Genomic DNA, 20,619 nt, shown 5'->3' with positions numbered 1-20,619 from the left:
GAGCTGTCGCTAGTATAAAGCACGACTTGCCGCTAGGGTGGTGAGCGAGCTGCGGTAGCTCAACTGGGTAGACCACACCTGTTACCCCACCACTGCATGGGATCTACGAGTTCGAGTCCCATCATGAGACGATGGATATTAAAATCGAAATTATCTTTATGTGGTGAGGTTGAAGGTTAAATAATTTATAGACTACACCGCTAAAGTGGGCAACATCGTGAAAAGAGAGCGAGCCGAGCTGGTCACGCGGTTGAAACAGACCGACCACCCCGGTCAAAGGGGCAGACCCGAGCAACAGGAGGTGAGCTCAAGCCCACCATCCAAATAATATGCTAAGTGTCCGTTTATTTGCAGCGCCCTCCATTCTGTCAATGATATGAAAGATTTCTCGTAGCTTTCACCCGGAGGAGTAGCTCACCGAGGTAAACGAGCCGATTTAGTCCTCCCGGTGAAAAACAGAGGTGCGAGGTTCGAACCCCGTCCTCAACAGCCGTGCTAAGAGGCCAACCCATTTCTTTATGGGGTCCACAGACCTGTAGTGAGCTGAGCTGGCCCACCATCCAAATGGTACGCCAAGTGTCCGTTTATTTGCAGCGCCCTCCATTCTGTCAATGATATGAAAGATTTCTCGTAGCTTTCATCCGGAGGAGTAGCTCACCGAGGTAAACGAGCCGATTTAGTCCTCCCGGTGAAAGGTGCGGGGTTCGAACCCCGCCCTCTCCAGTCGTGATAAGAGGCCAACCCATTTCTTTAAGGGATCCACGGACCTGTCGCTAACATTAAATGAGTCTGGTCGGCTACGTAAACAGTCAGACTCGGTAGCTCAACCGGGTGGACCCCTCATTAAGCGTAGAAGAGTGCGGGTTCGCGTCTCCCTCTGAATCATAGAAGCAATTCAAATAAACAGCAGGCTCTTTATTTGCTGTGGCCACCGATGAGTTAACGGTATAAATGATTTCTACACCGTTCTTTAAAAGGGGACCCCCTCGGTGGCACAGCGAAACAAGCAATCGACCCCGGCAGCCAAAACCGAGTCGGCTCCGTGATCGAGACCAACCCCGGCAGCCAAGAGCGAACGAGACCGACAACCGAGTCGGCCCCGCGATGAAGAGTGACCTGAACCGGGTGCTCCCCGAGTCGTTAAGGGCCTGCAAGAATGACGACCAAAAAAAGACTTTATTTTACGTGACGTGTCAACGGAGAGATCAGTTGTCAAATGTGCTGAAGCTCAACAGCGAACAGGGTTCAAAGAGTAGCTCAATAGGATAACCACCGACAACCCGCCGCCCAAAATGGAATCAGCGGTGGGTTCGAATCCTCCTCTTGCCATCATCAGAAGGAAACCTGAGATGTAAAGGAAGGGAAAAACAGAAACACTTACTTACTTTTAATAATCATAACAAGCAAACTGAGCATAATGCATTTTTAAAGTAAGGTAAAACTAAGAAATACAAAAATATAATAGTACATTTTAATTATATAGCACCTTTCCCATGCTCAAAGATCGTTAAAGGAATTCAGTAAATGCAACTGGGAATATAAAATTTATGTGGATATAATAGCCTATTATATCCACATAAAACACTAAACAAATATAAACACTGAAAAACAAAGCCAAACAAACGGGCCTGAAGAACTGAGTGTTCTCCTCTCGTTTGTCAAACTTCTTGTTCTTATTTTCTATATAATTAATTAAAAAAACAGAAGATCCAGCCCGCTGCTTCTCAATCAGCTCATCCTTTTTTACTTACTCAATACAATATGTTTTTTGTATAATGAATATCAACAGCAGGCCGATTAAACTTTTTTCAACTCCTAACTTTTCGCTCTTTTTTCGTCGCTTAACAGCAAGCGATGGCACCTCAGTAACCGGTAATGCAAGGAGAGGCATTCGCCCGTAGAACCGAAACATACTATATACATGCTATATACTGTATATTCTGCCGTTCTTTATTATATTCTGTAAGTGCCTTGAGCATGGGAAAGGCGCTATATAAATAAAATGTATTATTATTATTATTATTAAACACCGGCCTGTGAGCGCGCACTGCTGTCTCGTGAGCGCGTGCGAGTCACTGGCCAAGAAAAAACTAACAGTACAGTACAATTAATGCCCTAACTGCTGCTGCTGCAAAATCTCATAAATCACATTTAGTTCGCTCTGCAACAGGACAACAAAGGCACTATAGCTTGAAAAAAGGGCTATAAAACTGTGTTTATTTTAATAACAGTTGATCATGAACGTGCGGCATTATAAACATCGTTTCCCAACCATGAGACCCATTCAAATAAAACAGTCACTTAAACATACTGACAATTCTAAACAGTCCCTTTATTTAAAGGCTCCGAACGCGGTGTGGGATCTCAAAACGGGGGATGTCGCATGTCGATTGGATTCCTACCTTGTGACAATAAATGGACTACAGTTTTCAAGCCAGTAAGTGACCTCGACATCTGCCCTCATATGCCAATGAAACCCACCTCAAGTGTCTCATACAGCAGACACAGGGTTTACTGGAATCTGGAAAGATCACTTCAAAAACACAACTCGGGATCTAACAGCTCGACCCGTCCATTGACAGACACCTGTCTTCTGGACAGCGCCATCACTATTATAACTCAGAATGTAAGACCACTACCTCGGCTTCGTTACCAAAAAGAAGACTTCTTTAGTAACCCAATGAATACGCAGACACCTCACTTCAAAACTAAACGACATGCCTGCCATGCACATCTCATACGTCCAAAAGTAACTGAAACAATGCGTGCCAGTCAGAAGACTCGACATTTGTCCGCTTGATCCAGTTTGACATTGTTATGTTCAGTTACAGCTCTGCGTGGGCTGTCACCTTTCACCTTATCTTCCGTGCTTCAACAACCATAGTAGCGCAGGCGATGATGCAGAATTCCATCTGACACACTTACTGTAGTAAATACAAACTAATAAAAGTAATGATAATAATAACAACAACACTTACCTGTTTCGTGTTGCTGACGTGAACCGGATTCATCTTGCTTCTGGCTTACGTTTAAATATTAGGAAAGTAAGAAGGTCCCGGTCACCTTTCCACAAGTAAATTATTAATTTTACAAAACCACTAACGTGTTTACCAAAAACATAAAATAACTCTTAGCGTTTCGTCTAACCGCTCGGGCCGAAGACGACGCCCCCTCGCACAGGTGAGCCCGTTTTCCACTAATTTTCAACTGAGTCTGACTGCACCCAATGGGCGAAGAGAGTGCGAGATTGCACCGCCCAGCAGTAGAACCCGATAGGCTGCAACGACTATCCAATAGGATTTAGAGGAGGTGGAGAAGGCAGCCAGTCATTTGCCGCTGCTCTTCTCAACGGATACGCATATGGGAAGCCTGTTCAGTCATAAGTTTAGTGAATTCTTAAGCAGATTCTTTTTTTATGTATGTATTTATTTATTTATTTTAAATTGTATTAATTTTATTGTAATCATTCATACAAATCGATCAATTTTTTACAAAAAATAGGATTGAGAAACAAGTCGACCCCCATCCCTGGGAGAGAGAGAGAGAGCATGGCCAACGGAGTAAAACTTAAGGCTTCCCAGATAGCAAATTTCATCTGGCCCAAATCTGGTCCACTTCTGCTAGGACTTTCTGGCCCACTTACCACATGGATTGATGGCAAGAGAGTGGACCACATCCGGATGCCGCATCCCAGCCAAAACAAAATTAAAACTCAGCCAAAACTCAGCCAAAACTGCCGAAGTCTGCCCAGCACTGAACCAGATGAAAATTAACTGGGCCTCATGTGGGCCACAGGTCAGATTTTCACTTTGCTCATTTAAATATAATTAAAATAATTTAAATATATAATTAATATAATTGTATATAATTTATAAATTATAAATATAATTTATAATTTAAATATAATTATACACCCTAGTAATATAATTATAAGTAGTAGTAAATATGGAGTAAATAATATTATAACTATATACTATACTATACTATATAGTTCTATACTATTCTATATTCTATATGACTATAGTATTACATAGTATAATAGTATATAGTATTTTAAGTTACACTATTACTTATTTAAATACCAATTATTTACTCTTACTTTCCATATATGCTATCCGACTATTATCTACTGCATATCTTTAATATGAACAAACAAACCCAAATACGCATATTTAAACTTATTACATTTTATTGTCATATACAGTGTAATGCATTTCAACAAACAGAACAATCCTGAATCTGCATTACATAATCAGTAACAAAATTACTAATACTAAAGTTTGTAGATGTGACAATAATAAAAGTAAATGTTTTATTTATATAGAAAACAAACAAAACAAAGTTCCTTGCGTTTCTGACATATCCAAATAAATAAACCACCATGACAAAATAGTCTATAATACATTTACAATTTATACAGTTTTACATTACCATTTTCTTATGAATCATGTGAGCATACACATGGAAAAATAACAAATAAGCCTGTATGTGCCTAAAAAACATCACATAGGTGAGATACACATATTATAAAATAGATTTTTACTTTACATATTGAACTTAATTTTAACTGTTGTCTTGCACAATGAATTATTTAAATAAACAAACAGGGAAAGGTTTCCTAAATGTAAATCTTTAAAACAAGCACAAAACAAGAATGTATCAAACAGTGATGGTAAAAATTTCAGTCAACAAAATGTACAAACATTAATTTTATAAAGTCCGTGATTGGATACCCACTATTACACACAGTTCCAGATGGTGCCTGATGTTAGAACTCAGAAAGCATTGAATGAGCACTAATCTCTTTGGGAAGGTTGTGGCAGATCAAGGTATCACATTTGTCCAGCTTGTCCTCAGCAAAGGTTTAGAAGGCTGGTCTTAATGATGACTTGAAAGAACATGCATTTCACCTGCAGCCAAGAAATCAACAGTTGATCAGTTACTTGAAATTATACAATTTCCTAATTAACTTCTTACTAGACGTGTTTGAGGGTTGATAGTGCTCACCTGATTCTTGATAGCTGTTCTTTCTCTGACGCTCCATTCTTGTTCGTCTCCCTCCATCCCTATCTGCAGCCAGATGAAGCCGTCTCTTAATCCACATTTCTATTTCCTGAGTTGTGGCTCTTGATGTTACAGAGTTTCTTCGTACTGCATCTAAAGAACAGTCATTATACAGTCTGAGTCAATCAGCAGTTGATACTTGGTTATTTGTCAGACATGAGCATTGACTGCATCCAACCATAATGGTAAAGAAACAGGCTGCAAGTGCAGGCTATGTCTTTGTTGTTTATTTTCAGTAAACAAAGCGACTATATAAAATGTAGTTGTATTCTGACAAGAAACAATATTTACAACTAGAGATATTTGTACAATACAGTATTTGCATTCGTTACTGCCTAAATGACTGGCTTTAAATACTTCCCTGTAGTTAGTTCACAAACATGACCAATTGCTTATCACTAATGTTTAACCCGATTACAGGTTAGCATCACTGCTGGCTGAAGACTTTAAGACCCAAAGTAGAATTTTATTCTGTACAAATAGATTGCACTCTGATGCAAAAGCTTCTTTCCCTCTCTCTGTGTCTCTGGAGAACAAGCTGGGGTATGCAAAAATGACAAATTCCTAATGTAAGAACTTGTATATGGAAAATAAAGTAAAGTAGTTATCATACATGGCTATAATTTCCCTTTATTTTTTAACACCATTTAGTATTTTGCCTGATATATTTCATTTAATGTTGAATGTTAAACATTAGATCTCCCCCCCCCCCCATTCAACTGGGGTTTCCTTGGTGGCTGGAGGGCCCTGAGCAGCCACTTAGTTTGTTTACATCTTGACCTGGCTATTAAAAAAGTGTTTGTGTGTTAAGGTTTTTTCAAACAGTAGTTTCTGACAAGGAAAGTGACATTTAATAAGGAACAATTGTCCATGTCAATGTGAAACTTAAGATGGTTAATGCAGAGAACATGTACACTTTTTATCTGGTCATAATGCATATAGTTTACCTTTAATAGCTTGATTTATTGTAAACAAACAACAAAAAGATACTCATCTCACAGAAATTTTCAGTCACAGGTTACTTCATTTTAAATGGCAGTGTATGCATATTGAAATCATTATAAATACTCACCAATCACAATATCCTTAATGTGAAGGCTATGAAAACATGTTTTTCCATTTATTCCCCTCCAGTTAAGTTGTTTGGCCAATGAATTGGTGAAAGTTTGCCTCATGATTCTCCACACCGTGTCTCTCACATCAATGCCTCCTTGAATCCCAAGCAATGTAATCTGCCAAAGGTTTACAGAAAGAAAAAAAAATAATTCACTGGAGTTCATAACTTCTTAAAATGCTCGATGCAATAGAAACATTAGGAGGAATCGGAACAAGCAACAAAGTAAAATATACTAGAAGTTCAAGCACCTATGTTTTTAGGTAGCTTTCCAATAAAGCTAATATAGGTGGAGCTATATAATAAAATGTACATGCTGAATCTTTGGGGTAAACTTGGACATGGGACTCCAAGCACCATTTGATATGATATGCCAGCAGTGTCAAATAAAAAAAAGCTTTTGACAGTCCTTTAGCATATTGTCATGCCCAATACTGACGGCCTTTACAGATGTTATCTGTGGTCAGACATGTCAAGTTATGAGCACTTCATTTAATTTTCAACAAAGATTTGACTACAGTAGCAGTCTTCAATACTCCCAAAAACTGACAACCATGCTCGGATAGGAATTTTTTCAGTCCTTTTAAAAATGTAATGTTGTAGACTGTTAAAAGCTTTTCTGACTTAAATAATTAACAATATATTTATTTTTTAACTATGCCTACGATTTTGACTACACATCACAGCTTGTGCATATCTGATGAGCACCATTTGGGCATTTAAGACAATACAACTTGAAGCTGTCGTTGTTTGAAGGTATATGTTTCAGTTGTTATTAAAAAAGTTCTTCCTTACTAGTTTTTTTTTTTAAATCTCCACCAACCGCTAGGTCACTTTCAAGCTGTTGCATGGATGTGAGATCTTGAAGTGGAAGAATGTCTTTTTCCAGCACTGGATCTGAACCACTGTCACTACAGCATTTCTCATGTAGGTCTTGTACGGTTTTTAAAATCACTTTGACTTGCTCCATCATCATTTCCTGCTTAACCTGAATGTTTCGAAGAATGGCTAAAACAATGTACAAACACCACAAAATTAATATCAAACAAAATAAGATCATAATTGTCACAGACATTTACCAAAGGGGATGAAATGTAAACTAAAAATTGGCATGATGAAAAGTGGAAAAATAAAGGAAACAGATGAAAAGAGAATCCATCCATTCTCTTCCGCTTATCTGAGGTCGGGTCACGGGGGCAGCAGCTTGAGCAGATATGCCCAGACTTCCTTCTCCCCGGCCACTTCTTCTAGCTGTTCCGTGGGAATCCCAAGGCGTTCCCAGGCCAGCCGAGAGACATAGTCCCTACAGCGTGTCCTGGGTCTTACCCTGGGCTTCCTCCCGGTTAGACGTGCCCGGAACACCTCACCAGGGAGGTGTCCAGGAGGCATCCTGATCAGATACCCAAGCCACCTCATCTGACTCCTCTCGATGTGGAGGAGCAGCGGCTCTACTCTGAAAACCTTCTATGATGAATGAAAACTTGGGACGGCGTTTTCTCTTGCCTGGACGTGGGTCACCGGAGCCCCCCTCTAGAGCCAGGCCTGGAGGTGGGGCTTGAAGGCGAGCACCTGGTGGCCAGGCCTGCACCCATGGGGCTCGGCCGGGCACAGCCCGAAGAGGCAACGTGAGTCCCCCTTCCCATGGGCTCACCACCTATGGGAGCGGCCAAGGAGGTCGGGTGCAGTGTGAGTTGGGTGGTGGCTGAAGGCGGGGACCTTAGCGGTCCGATCCTCGGCTACAGAAGCTGGCTCTTGGGACGTGGAATGAAAAGAGAAGGTAAAATCAATTTAGCTGTATTAATGAATAAAGGTAATGAAAAGTGGGTCCTGTGAGAAACATTAAATACACACACAATGTTGCACAGATTCATAATTCTTTTACTCAAAATGTAAAACATTTAGGGTAATTATTTTCGTGCTTCACAGTTGAGTCTGGTTATCAGGGCTTTATTTAAAGTGACAAACACAGAGGCAGCTATATTAAAGAGAAACTGAGATAAAACACTTACGGCCATAAATGTCTTGATTTGGTCCATCATTTTGTTGTGAGGTAGACCAGTGTCTAAATGCAGTATTTGCAATTTCCACACACTCTGGGGTTAGGTGCTCTTCCACTGTAGATGCACTTTGATTTTTGTAATCATTTCTCAGGCTTTTCATTTCTTGAGTGCATCTTCCACATTCAGTGTACCTACATTCAGAATGTAGCTGAACACTGTCAGGTTGATGCATCCTGCACATTGATTTTGCATTTCGTCCAAGTTCTCCAAGGTCAGCAGATATCTTGGTGGTTGATTTTGAAAATTTTTGAGGAGGGGTTATCTTGGGTGGTGGAGGTAGATGGCTTTTGGGTTTGCTACAGACATCACCGTCGCTATCACTATCAAATCTTGTGTTTGCTCTTTGGGAAAAGATTAAGAAATTATTGACAAAATACACAGTTATACAACATACAACTGTACAATTATGAGAAAAAATGCTTTACCAATTTAGACAAATTTTCATGAATTAGCCTTGTGGTAGTTATACTAAATTAAATTACAGTATATAGATAAAATGAGATAACTGGATCATTAAACTTAGTGTTTTCTCTTTAAAAGATCAAGTATTACAGCTTGAAAATTCACTGTATTAACACAAGCAACAGTCGGCAGGTGATGCTACAGTTCAAGCATATTAACTATTTCAGGCTTACATTTTCCTTCTTTTTGTCCTTTTTGGAATTTCATCATCTTCTTCATCTTCTGCTGTCTGCAAATCTGAGTGTCTTTCGGCAACTGGAAGCTTCAGTCTTGCAGTTCTGTAATTATCTGTTAAATTCCAGATGTAAGAGCATTTAGTCTATAATATGGATATACAGTACTCAGGAATACAATTATACCAGGGTGGCACAGTGGTAGCACTGCTGCCTCGCAGTAAGGAGACCTGGGTTCCTGTCCTGGGTCTTCCCTGTGTGGAGTTTGCATGTTCTCCCCGTGTCTGCATGGGTTTCCTCCGGGTGCTCCGGTTTCCTCCCAAAGACATGCAGGTTAGGTGATTTGGAGATCCTAAATTGGCCTTAGTGTGTGTATGCGTGTGCACCCTGCGATGGACTGGAGCCCTGTCTAGGGTTTGTTCCTGCCTTGCACCCTGCTGGGATGGGCTCCAGCAGACCCCCGTGACCCTTTTCTGGATATAGTGGGCTGGAAGATGACATATGATATGACAATTATACCAAATATTATAAATACAAACCTGTCGTGTACATAACTTCAACCTTAAATGATTTTCAGTTTTCTTTTGGCTGCTCTTTATTTATTATAGCCTTATGGATATCTCCAGTTTTATATGGTGGCCAAGCACACACTCCATTGGATACCCAATTGGATGGCACCAACTCAACTTCATTGCATTCCGAAAAATTCACAATGTGATACATAGCCTACAAAAATTACTAAAAACAAAGATTTTTTTAAAACATTTATAAAAGTCCTTGATAAATGCACTTACAACATGCATGCATGCTTACAATTACTAATCAAATATAAGTAACAATAATAATACATATGATTAATATATACAGTAAATTATATTAGTTAAACATGATTTCATTTGTACAGTTGAAATAATCAAATTTGCTTACCTAGCAACTTCACACACCACCATAAATCAGTCCAAAATATAAAGAATGCAAGTGGTGGGGTGATGAGAGTTTAAAAAACTAATTAGAAAAAGCACTTATGAACTCTGTAACACAACAGGAAGGAAGAAACAAACAAAAAAAAATACTGTACCAATTAATCTGTATTTACTGTATATGAAGTAGGGGGATTACAAGATATTTGTCATCTAGTGGCAAACGGACATATTTCAGCATGCCAGAACCAATAGGTAAACACTGAAGATTTGAGGAAAGCTTGGACACAACAAAAATCCCCAGGTATGAAGAATCAATTGGATATTCAAAAAATATGGCCTTGTGTTGGTATTCCTGACAGACAACATATTCCCTGTCTTCATGCACAATTATATTTTGAACTATGACAATTTTATTATCAATTTTAATACAGGAATCCCCTGTAGAAACTTTGATGACAAATCCATTAAACTCCACCTCTTTAAACTGGAGTACTACCTCAAAGTGTAATGGAACTGGACCATCTGAATGTTGCATTTTAAACCTCTTTTGAGGGTGTATGCTAAAATCAGAATTTAAATGCAAGAAGTCAAGCTCTGAAATCCTACGTATAACCTGTGTTAAAGGACAGTGAGGTCGTCTAACCATTTTCTTTAGCTTTCTTAGATAATTTTCAAATGGAAAACCTGATATAACATCCAAACTACCATGGACTTTAACATCTTGACTTAAATGAGTTAGCCCATGTACATTATAGCTGACAAACTCAGGACCATATAACTCACTAAAATGCTTGACAAATGCCACTAGCAAAGAGTTAGCAAAATCATTCATAGTTGAACAGTACTCAGGACTTGCTAAAATGTATATACCCACAGAGAGCAGCATGAAATTTTGATACACCTCAGAGTGAAATATCTCTCTCAAAACAACTGGACCCGTGTACAATAAGAATTGTCTCAACTCAGTTGCTTTCCACCGTAGTCTTTCAAAAAGTGAACGGGGCTTCCTTGCAAACTCGTTAAGTTGGTAGTGTTACGTGGTTTCATTCCTATCAGAAATTAACGACACTTGACTGGCTGAAACACGGCACTGTAGTGGGCCATTGCTTCCTATCCACAAATCCAAGAGACGTCTCATTACTCCTAAGCATACAAGGTGCATGTAATCATGCGGGAATCCCTTAATCATATCTATGATTTCTGAGAGAGGTGAAGATTCTACATGGTGTGCATCATCATCTAATGTTTTAAATGATTCACCTGTTCGAAGACTTGCAGTGGTTTCTGGAAATGTCATACGGTGGTTTACATATACTCCTTTTTGTACACACTTATCACAACTGTGATATCCAGTGTGTGATTTTATGCCCTTAATAAAGGCTCTAGCAGGTGCATCGCAAACAACTGAAGATAAAGTGATGAAAAATGTTTTTCCTTTCACAGGAAATCCTTTTCCAATTGTTTTTAACTCATTAACTAGAGCACTCAAGTATTCAGAAAGTGAGTTTGGTTTTGAACATCCACAGAACAATGCAATCAAAACTGGAATCTTGATATAATTCTTAACAATTCCAAGAACTGGCCAAAACTGAAGTGAAGAACTCTTAAAAATAGGAAGCCCATCAAAATTAAGTTGCAAATTAAAAGTGTGTCCACTTGGAACAGTTGACCATACCTTTTCAAAGAAAGCTCTCAGAGAATGTTTAATGCCAAAGTAATGAAATGAACCACCACCAAGCATTTCAACTGTGTAAGCAGTCTTAGTTTTCAGTAAGGACCTTGCATCTTTTGGCAAAAAAGCATGATTAATTCTGAGTATAGTTAGTAATGCAGATAAGGCAATTAAAGGGATACTGAACTGAACAGCCCAATTTCTCAAACTTGCCTGGAGGGTGTCCTGGTAATCATTCTGCCCACAATCAAAGTTATCATCACTGTCACTCTCTGACTGACTTGATTCCAAATCATCACAAGAACAACCAAACTGAGAAGTTTGAATCTCATCCACATGTATTTCACTGTGAGTGATTTCAATCCCACCACTAACCTGCCTTTCATTCTCCAATGAATCTATCAACTTATTCAAGGGACAAGAAAATATTATTTATATAACGTATACATAGTGCTACGATTCAAGGCTTATACAGTGACAAACTACATTATGAGATAAACGTTGCCTCCGTTCTGATTGGAACATTGTAAAAAGCTCCAATTGAGCACTCATTATTTGTCAAGACATACCTTAACAAAGTTTAAGTCTGATGCCACCTCCACCATTGTGCGTCTTTCACTCTATAAAAATAAACTCACATTCGCGGGTTTTTACGTTTGCACTTCCGCTCATGCTAACTAAACGCACTAACAGCGAAAAATCTCGGTGTTTCTAAGCGGTTAAAAACTTAATATATCACGTGCTAAAATAAATACCGAATTTTAACGTTACTTGCTTGCCTTCGTCACCGCTTATTATATTTAATATCTGGATATCATAAGTATTTAAGTAAAAAAAAAAAAAGCCCGCCGAATAATTTAAAATGGCTTATATAACAGTTTAAGCACGTTACAGCACCTTGCATACTATGCAATTAATTGGTTACGTTTTTCATAATATAAACATTTTAACATGAACGATAATAACCAACACATAATATATTAAATAATCGAATATTAACTTACCGTTTCACCATCAGTCAACTACAAACTTTAGTGTCTGACTGAACGGGCAACTGTTCGTCCCTCAAGGTGTTCCCTCATTGGCTAACGTGAACGTCAGAAGGCAGTCTGATAATTATCTCAATGGCTGGCCACAATGTCAATCAAAGAAATTACCTTTTTTTTTAAGCACAGATTGAGAAAATTCGAATCCACAAAAAGGCTGAAAGCAGTCATGGCAGATGCTGGATACTTGTTGAAAATTCTGCCCGCCGTTTATAGTGTTTAAAATTTGGAGAAAGTTTGTAAAGTTCACGATATTTCATCCTTGAGATGTGTTTTTGTTTGTACTTGTCACAAAGAAACGAGATTTCTCAAATAAATAAATAAAAAAACTCCGTGGTCAGTCTGATATTTACATGCATTTTGTAGCCGGCTCTTAACCACACCATCTTCGATTTTGAAATGAAAAAAATATATATATTGACATATGCTAACTGTAAATATTGCATTTTATTTTAAAGACACCTCACCATGACCCGTCACTGCCCTATTCTGAGTCATGCATCCAATCGCAGAACTATGCTAATGGCCCAGTACTGGCCCACATATGCCGTACCGGAAGCTGATTTGGCGGATTCATAAACTGTGCGCCACATGTGGCCCATATCCATCATGCCGCTGCCAGAAGTGAACCAGAGGTGCCAGTTTTAAACCAGATGTGGCTCACTTGTGGCTGCTATCTGGGTTGTAAACATACCTAAATCCATCCATTTTCCAACCCGCTGAATCCGAACACAGGGCCACCTGGAGCCAATCCCAGAAGATTAGCTCACCCAGATAAACGGACCAATTCAGCCCACCCGCTATAATGCCGACCTGTCCAATCGTAGTAGGGAACTCCTTTATTTAAGGGGTCCGCTGAGCTATCGCTAGTATAAAGCACGACTTGCCGCTAGGGTGGTGAGTGAGCTGCGGTAGCTCAACTGGGTAGACCACCGCTGTTACCCCACCGCTGCATGGGATCTACGAGTTCGAGTCCCATCATGAGACGATAGATATTAAAATCGTAAGTAATCTCTTTATGTGGTGAGGTTGAAGGTTAAATAATTTATAGACTACACCGCTAAAGTGGGCAACATCGTGAAAAGAGAGCGAGCCGAGCTGGTCACGCGGTTGAAACAGACCGACCACCCCGGTCAAAGGGGCAGACCCGAGCAACAGGAGGTGAGCTCAAGCCCACCATCCAAATAATATGCTAAGTGTCCGTTTATTTGCAGCGCCCTCCATTCTGTCAATGATATGAAAGATTTCTCGTAGCTTTCATCCGGAGGAGTAGCTCACCGAGGTAAACGAGCCGATTTAGTCCTCCCGGTGAAAAGCACAGGTGCGGGGTTCGAACGCCGCCCTCTCCAGTCGTGATAAGAGGCCAACCCATTTCTTTAAGGGATCCACGGACCTGTCGCTAACATTAAATGAGTCTGGTCGGCTACGTAAACAGTCAGACTCGGTAGCTCAACCGGGTGGACCCCTCATTAAGCGTAGAAGAGTGCGGGTTCGCGTCTCCCTCAGAATCATAGAAGCAATTCAAATAAACAGCAGGCTCTTTATTTGCTGTGGCCACCGATGAGTTAACGGTATAAATGATTTCTACACCGTTCTTTAAAAGGGGACCCCCTCGGTGGCACAGCGAAACAAGCAATCGACCCCGGCAGCCAAAACCGAGTCGGCCCCGTGATCGAGACCAACCCCGGCAGCCAAGAGCGAACGAGACCGACAACCGAGTCGGCCCCCGCGATGAAGAGTGACCTGAACCGGGTGCTCCCCGAGTCGTTAAGGGCCTGCAAGAATGACGACCAAAAAAAGACTTTATTTTATGTGACGTGTCAACGGAGAGATCAGTTGTCAAATGTGCTGAAGCTCAACGGCGAACAGGGTTCAAAGAGTAGCTCAATGGGATAACCACCGACAACCCGCCGCCCAAAATGGAATCAGCGGTGGGTTCGAATCCTCCTCTTGCCATCATCAGAAGGAAACCTGAGATGTAAAGGAAGGGAAAAACAGAAACACTTTTAATAATCATAACAAGCAAACTGAGCATAATGCATTTTTAAAGTAAGGTAAAACTAAGAAATACAAAAATATAATAGTACATTTTAATTATATAGCACCTTTCCCACGCTCAAAGATCGTTAAAGGAATTCAGTAAATGCAACTGGGAATATAAAATTTATGTGGATATAATAGCCTATTATATCCACATAAAACACTAAACAAACAAATATAAACACTGAAAAACAAAGCCAAACAAACGGGCCTGAAGAACTGAGTGTTCTCCTCTCGTTTGTCAAATTTCTTGTTCTTATTTTCTATATAATTAATTAAAAAAACAGAAGATCCAGCCCGCTGCTTCTCAATCAGCTCATCCTTGTTTACTTACTCAATACAATATGTTTTTTGTATAATGAATATCAACAGCAGGCCGATTAAACTTTTTTCAACTCCTAACTTTTCGCTCTTTTTTCGTCGCTTAACAGCATGCGATGGCACCTCAGTAACCGGTAATGCAAGGCGAGGCATTCGCCCGTAGAACCGAAACACCGGCCTGTGAGCGCGCACTGCTGTCTCGTGCGCGCGTGCGTGTCACTGGCCAAGAAAAAACTAACAGTACAGTACAATTAATGCCCTAACTGCTGCTGCTGCAAAATCTCATAAATCACATTTAGTTCGCTCTGCTACAGGACAACAAAGGCACTATAGCTTGAAAAAAGGGCTATAAAACTGTGTTTATTTTAATAACAGTTGATCATGAACGTGCGGCATTATAAAGATCGTTTCCCAACCATGAGACCCATTCAAATAAAACAGTCACTTAGACATACTGACAATTCTAAACAGTCCCTTTATTTAAAGGCTCCGAACGCGGTGTGGGATCTCAAAACGGGGGATGTCGCATGTCGATTGGATTCCTACCTTGTGACAATAAATGGACTACAGTTTTCAAGCCAGTAAGTGACCTCGACATCTGCCCTCATATGCCAATGAAACCCACCTCAAGTGTCTCATACAGCAGACACAGGGTTTACTGGAATCTGGAAAGATCACTTCAAAAACACAACTCGGGATCTAACAGCTCGACCCGTCCATTGACAGACACCTGTCTTCTGGACAGCGCCATCACTATTATAACTCAGAATGTAAGACCACTACCTCGGCTTCGTTACCAAAAAGAAGACTTCTTTAGTAACCCAATGAATACGCAGACACCTCACTTCAAAACTAAACGACATGCCTGCCATGCACATCTCATACGTCCCAAGTAACTGAAACAATGCGTGCCAGTCAGAAGACTCGACATTTGTCCGCTTGATCCAGTTTGACATTGTTATGTTCAGTTACAGCTCTGCGTGGGCTGTCACCTTTCACCTTATCTTCCGTGCTTCAACAACCATAGTAGCGCAGGCGATGATGCAGAATTCCATCTGACACACTTACTGTAGTAAATACAAACTAATAAAAGTAATGATAATAATAACAACAACATTTACCTGTTTCGTGTTGCTGACGTGAACCGGATTCATCTTGCTTCTGGCTTACGTTTAAATATTAGGAAAGTAAGAAGGTCCCGGTCACCTTTCCACAAGTAAATTATTAATTTTACAAAACCACTAACGTGTTTACCAAAAACATAAAATAACTCTTAGCGTTTCGTCTAACCGCTCACTGTAGGGCCGAAGGCGACGCCCCCTAGCACAGGTGAGCCCGTTTTCCACTAATTTTCAACTGAGTCTGACTGCACCCAATGGGCGAAGAGAGTGCGGGATTGCACCGCCCAGCAGTAGAACCCGATAGGCTGCAACGACTATCCAATAGGATTTAGAGGAGGTGGAGAAGGCAGCCTGTCATTTGCCGCTGCTCTTCTCAACGGATACGCATATGGGAAGCCTGTTCAGTCATAAGTTTAGTGAATTCTTAAGCAGATTCTTTTTTTATGTATTTATTTATTTTAAATTGTATTAATTTTATTGTAATCATTCATACAAATCGATCAATTTTTACAAAAAATAGGATTGAGAAACAAGTCGACCCCCATCCCTGAGAGAGAGAGAGCATGGCCAACGGTGTAAAACTTAAGGCTTGTAAACATACCTAAATCCATCCATCCATCCATTTTCCAACCCGCTATATTCCTAAGTACAGGGTCACGGGGGTCTGCTGGAGCCAATCCCAGCCAACGCAGGGCACAAGGCAGGAACCAATCCCGGGCAGGGTGCCAACCCACCGCAGGACACACACAAACACACCCACACACCAAGCACACACTAGGGCCAATTTAGAATCGCCAATCCACCAAACCTGCATGTCTTTGGACTGCAGGAGGACCCGGGAAGCGAACCCAGGACCCCAGGTCTTCCAACTGCGAGGCAGCAGCACTACCCACTGCCCACATACCTAAATTGATGAGTTTAATTGGCCAGTAGAAATGAATAGAGAGGAAACAGAAATGCAGAGATAATTACTTCCTCTGTGCTTTAAGAGCTTATTCTAAAATTTTATTTATTATATCCTGCTAGGTTTTTAAAAAATTCTGTACAGATCCTCTAACTGAATATTTGATTTTTTCCAATTTCAAATAGTATAAAACATCGCTTAAAAGAGGAGAGTTAGGATTCTTCCAGTTTAGCAAAATAAGTGTGCAGCTTCTTTTTTGACTGTTAAACTTTACTTGCTTCTATGGAATGCTATTGGATTTTAATAAAATCAATAAAATGTAAAAAAAACAAAACAATAATAATAAAAATAAAGCTCTGACTCGAGTTTCTTGTCAAGTTTTTAATGTTTCCGCATTTTTAGACTGATCTGCCCTTTAGTGGACACAGCTGATAGAGCGTTGGGAAAAGAAATGGCTTCAATTTCTGAAAGTAGTTGTTTGCACTCTTTGTTTGTAGATCTAATTAACACACTTAATAAGTATATGATTGTATTGATATGTCTCCTTTGTTCCACTGATCAAATATATATTTTTACCTCTTAGTGTGTAATAATACATTTAAACAGACTACATGAGCCTGTATCTGACCTGATCTTTGCAGACTGTTAAAAATTCCACAATGAGTAGCACTGGCCTAGGGGGTTGGCGAGCAGAGCGAGCCGGGAGCAAAGCCCCATTGTTTTTAATAAATTCAATAAAAGATAAAAAAAAAAAAATGAAATAATAAAGTATGCAGAAAGTTAAGGGGTCTAAATATTTAATGAATTCACTGTAAATTCTGAGGTAATGAAGACGGACGTTTCGAGGTGGTAAGTAATTCTCACTGATCGTGGTGCCAGAGAGTGTTGTCATGTTTCAATGTACTCTTTACATGTGACAATAGTGACCCCATGAACTATATGACTTAATGGCACTTTCTCAGGCCTCGGTCAAAGAGACAGGGGCCTTCAAATTGAGGCTGGGATGAGCTCTGGTACTTCAGGTGGAGTGCATGAAGCTTAATTGAGAACTAGTAGTTATAAAGAGCCAAGTGGGAACAAGTAAGGGTTGTCTACCATACAATAGCAGAGTATTAAATTAAATTAATCCATGTAATTTCTTGAAAGTTTCACAATAACAGATTCCCCTCGTGTTTCCTGTCCTGTTTAAGGGGTAGGCTTTCTGTCACAGGCACAGCGATCCCTAACACTGGTCTTATTTAATTCTGGCTACACTCTACAAAAGCAGTGCCCTCCAATCTGAATTCAGAGCTTCTCCAGGCACCCATCTTAACTCCCTTGCCTCTGCATTCATCAGCTGACGAATGTGTAGTAAATCTGCAGATGAACAGATAAGCTGTCGAGGGCCTTCAGAGGTTTTTCATTTCCTTTTTTTTTGTGTACCAGATATTTAATATGCCAGCAGAGTGAGAAACATAGGCAGATGTTGGCTGGTGACCTTCACTCTTATCTCTGCTGAATTGACTTTGTTGTCTTTCTTGAAAAGATTGCAGTCAAGTAGCTGAAAGGTAATATAAGGTTTCAGTTAGAATCTTCAAGCTTTCCGCAATCCCCCCATTACATACGTTTAAAGTGTATAAGCTTCAGGACGGGGTTAGCAGTTCAAAATTTCTTAAAATGTAAACCAGGGTAGTCAAACCTTATTCAACTCAACATACACTATGGAGACCTATCTTTCATGGGTGACATGGTGGTAGCAGTACTGCCTCACAGTAAGGAGGTCTGGGTTTGTGTCCCAGTTCCTCCCTACATGGAGTTTGCATGTTCTTTCCATGTCTGTGTAGGTTTCCTCCCACAGTCCAAAGACATGCAGGTTAGGTGGATTAGCAATACTACAGTTAGGCCCATAAGTATTTAGACAGTGATGCAATTTCCATAATTTTGGCTCTGTGCGCCACCACAATGGATTTGAAATGAAGGAATCAAGATGTATTTGCAAGTGTAGACTTGCAGTTTTAATTTAAGGCGTTAAACAAAAACATTGTATGAGCCGTTTAGAATAGACAGCCATTTTAATACATGGTCCCCCCATTTTCAGGGACTCAAAAGTATTTGGACAAACTAACATAATCATGAATATAATGACCATTTTCAAAACTTGGTTGAAAATCCAATCAATGACTGCTTGAAGTCTGAACCCATGGCCTTCTCCAAGTGCTGGGCTTCCACCCTGGTGATGCTTTGCCAGGCCTTTACTGCAACTGTCTTCAGGTGCTGCTCGTTCATTGGACGTTCTGCTTTCAGTTTTGTCTTCAGCAAGTGGAATGCGTGTCCAATTGGGTTAAGGTCAGTTGATTGACTTGGTAATTGAAGAATATTCCACCTCTTTGCCTTGAAAAGCACTTGGTTTGCTGTCACAGTATCTTCTGGCTCATTGTCCTTCTGTACTGTGAAGTGTTGTCCTATCAGTTTTGCAGCACTTGTCTGAATCTGAGAAAACAGTATAGCCTTGTACACTTCACAATTCATCCTGCTACTTTTGTCAGCAGTCATTTCATCAAAAACACCGGTGACCCACTTCCATTGGCAGTCACACATGCCCATGCCATGACACTGCCCCTACCATGTTTCACAGATGGTGTGGTATGCTACAGATCATGAGCCATTCCTTCACTTTTCTGGTACATATTGATCTTATTATTTTTCCAAAGAAAAGTGGACTGTCTAATCCTTTAGTCTAATCTGTCCTTCCTATTCTTGAGGATTACCAGTGGATTGCACCTTGTGGTAAACCCTCTGTATTTACTTTCATGAAGTCTTCTCTTGATTGTAGACTTCAGCGATGATAGGCCTACCTCCCAGATAGTGTTCTTTGTTTGGCTAAATGTCGTGAATTGGTTTTTCTTCAAGTCAAGTCAAGTCAAGTTGGGGAGCATGAACTGGTACAGTGAGTTGCCATACCCACTACATGTCGAAACAGCTTGGGATCCCGGTTGGCAACCCCCCAGGCAGACACGTGGTCCAGTCCCACCCTCCAGAAATGACCCTCTATCTGCTGCAGCCAGGTGTTACGTGGGCAACCCCTTGGCCTGGTCCAGCCACTTGGGTCCCCAACAATGAGGATCTTATGAGCTGGATCACCCTCGAGGAAACGCACCACATGGCCGTAGTGCCGTAACTGACGCTCCCTCACAATGCAACTCCACGAGCAACCGCTCATTCAAAGTCAAACCAACGGTACCCAAGGATTTTCCGGAGAGACACAGTACCACAGGAGTCCAGTCTTCGTCTCAGGTCACTGGATTGCGTCCATGTCTCACAACCATATAGTAAGACAGGAAGCACCAGGACTCTAAAGACTTGGATCTTCGTCCTTTTGCATAGATATTGGGAGCACCACACACCCCTTTCCAGCGACCTCATGACCTCCCATGCTCTTCCAGTTCGTCTACTGACTTCACAGGAAGAGTCACCAGAGACATGAATGTCACTGCCAAGGTAAGTAAACCTCTCAACAAGATCAACACTCCCTCCGCAAGCAGACACACTGCTGATGGCTGTGCCCAAGAGGTCATTAAAGGCCAGGATCTTTGGTTTTTATCAAGACACTTGCAAACCCAGACACTCAGACTCCTCACTCAGTCTCTCGAGCGCCCAAATCAGAGCCTCCATTGACTCTGTGAAGATCACAGCATCGTCAGTAAAGTCAAGATCCGTGAATCTTTCTTCACCAACAGATG

General features: G+C 40.6%; 1 protein-coding gene across 1 annotated transcript; it reads right to left on the bottom strand.

Moving 5' to 3' along the window:
- Nucleotides 1–4,350: 4,350 nt before the first annotated feature.
- On the bottom strand, nucleotides 4,351–9,828 carry LOC114662518 (uncharacterized). Its single transcript, XM_051921527.1, has 7 exons — nucleotides 9,413–9,828; nucleotides 8,874–8,988; nucleotides 8,188–8,579; nucleotides 6,974–7,186; nucleotides 6,137–6,296; nucleotides 5,008–5,157; nucleotides 4,351–4,910 (listed from the first exon to the last, which is right to left on the bottom strand). Exons 1-5 carry the CDS (start codon nucleotides 9,423–9,425, stop codon nucleotides 6,265–6,267), a joined length of 765 nt encoding a protein of 254 aa, XP_051777487.1. The 5' UTR covers nucleotides 9,426–9,828; the 3' UTR covers nucleotides 4,351–4,910; nucleotides 5,008–5,157; nucleotides 6,137–6,264.
- Between the last annotated feature and the right edge of the window lie 10,791 nt (nucleotides 9,829–20,619).

This window comes from Erpetoichthys calabaricus, chromosome 18 (assembly GCF_900747795.2).
Source record: "Erpetoichthys calabaricus chromosome 18, fErpCal1.3, whole genome shotgun sequence".
Taxonomy (NCBI): domain Eukaryota; kingdom Metazoa; phylum Chordata; class Cladistia; order Polypteriformes; family Polypteridae; genus Erpetoichthys; species Erpetoichthys calabaricus.
Note: the sequence above shows the minus strand (reverse complement) of the source record. Positions and strands in the feature narration are given on the sequence as shown.

Bases quoted from the DNA above. Each gene is read 5' to 3' on its own strand.
- LOC114662518 (XM_051921527.1), bottom strand. The intron at 7,187-8,187 runs GTAAGTGTTTTA...ACATTGTTTTAG, and splicing joins AAATCAAGACATTTATGGCC to CCATTCTTCGAAACATTCAG. The intron at 6,297-6,973 runs GTAAGGAAGAAC...AACCTTTGGCAG, and splicing joins AGATTTAAAAAAAAAAACTA to ATTACATTGCTTGGGATTCA.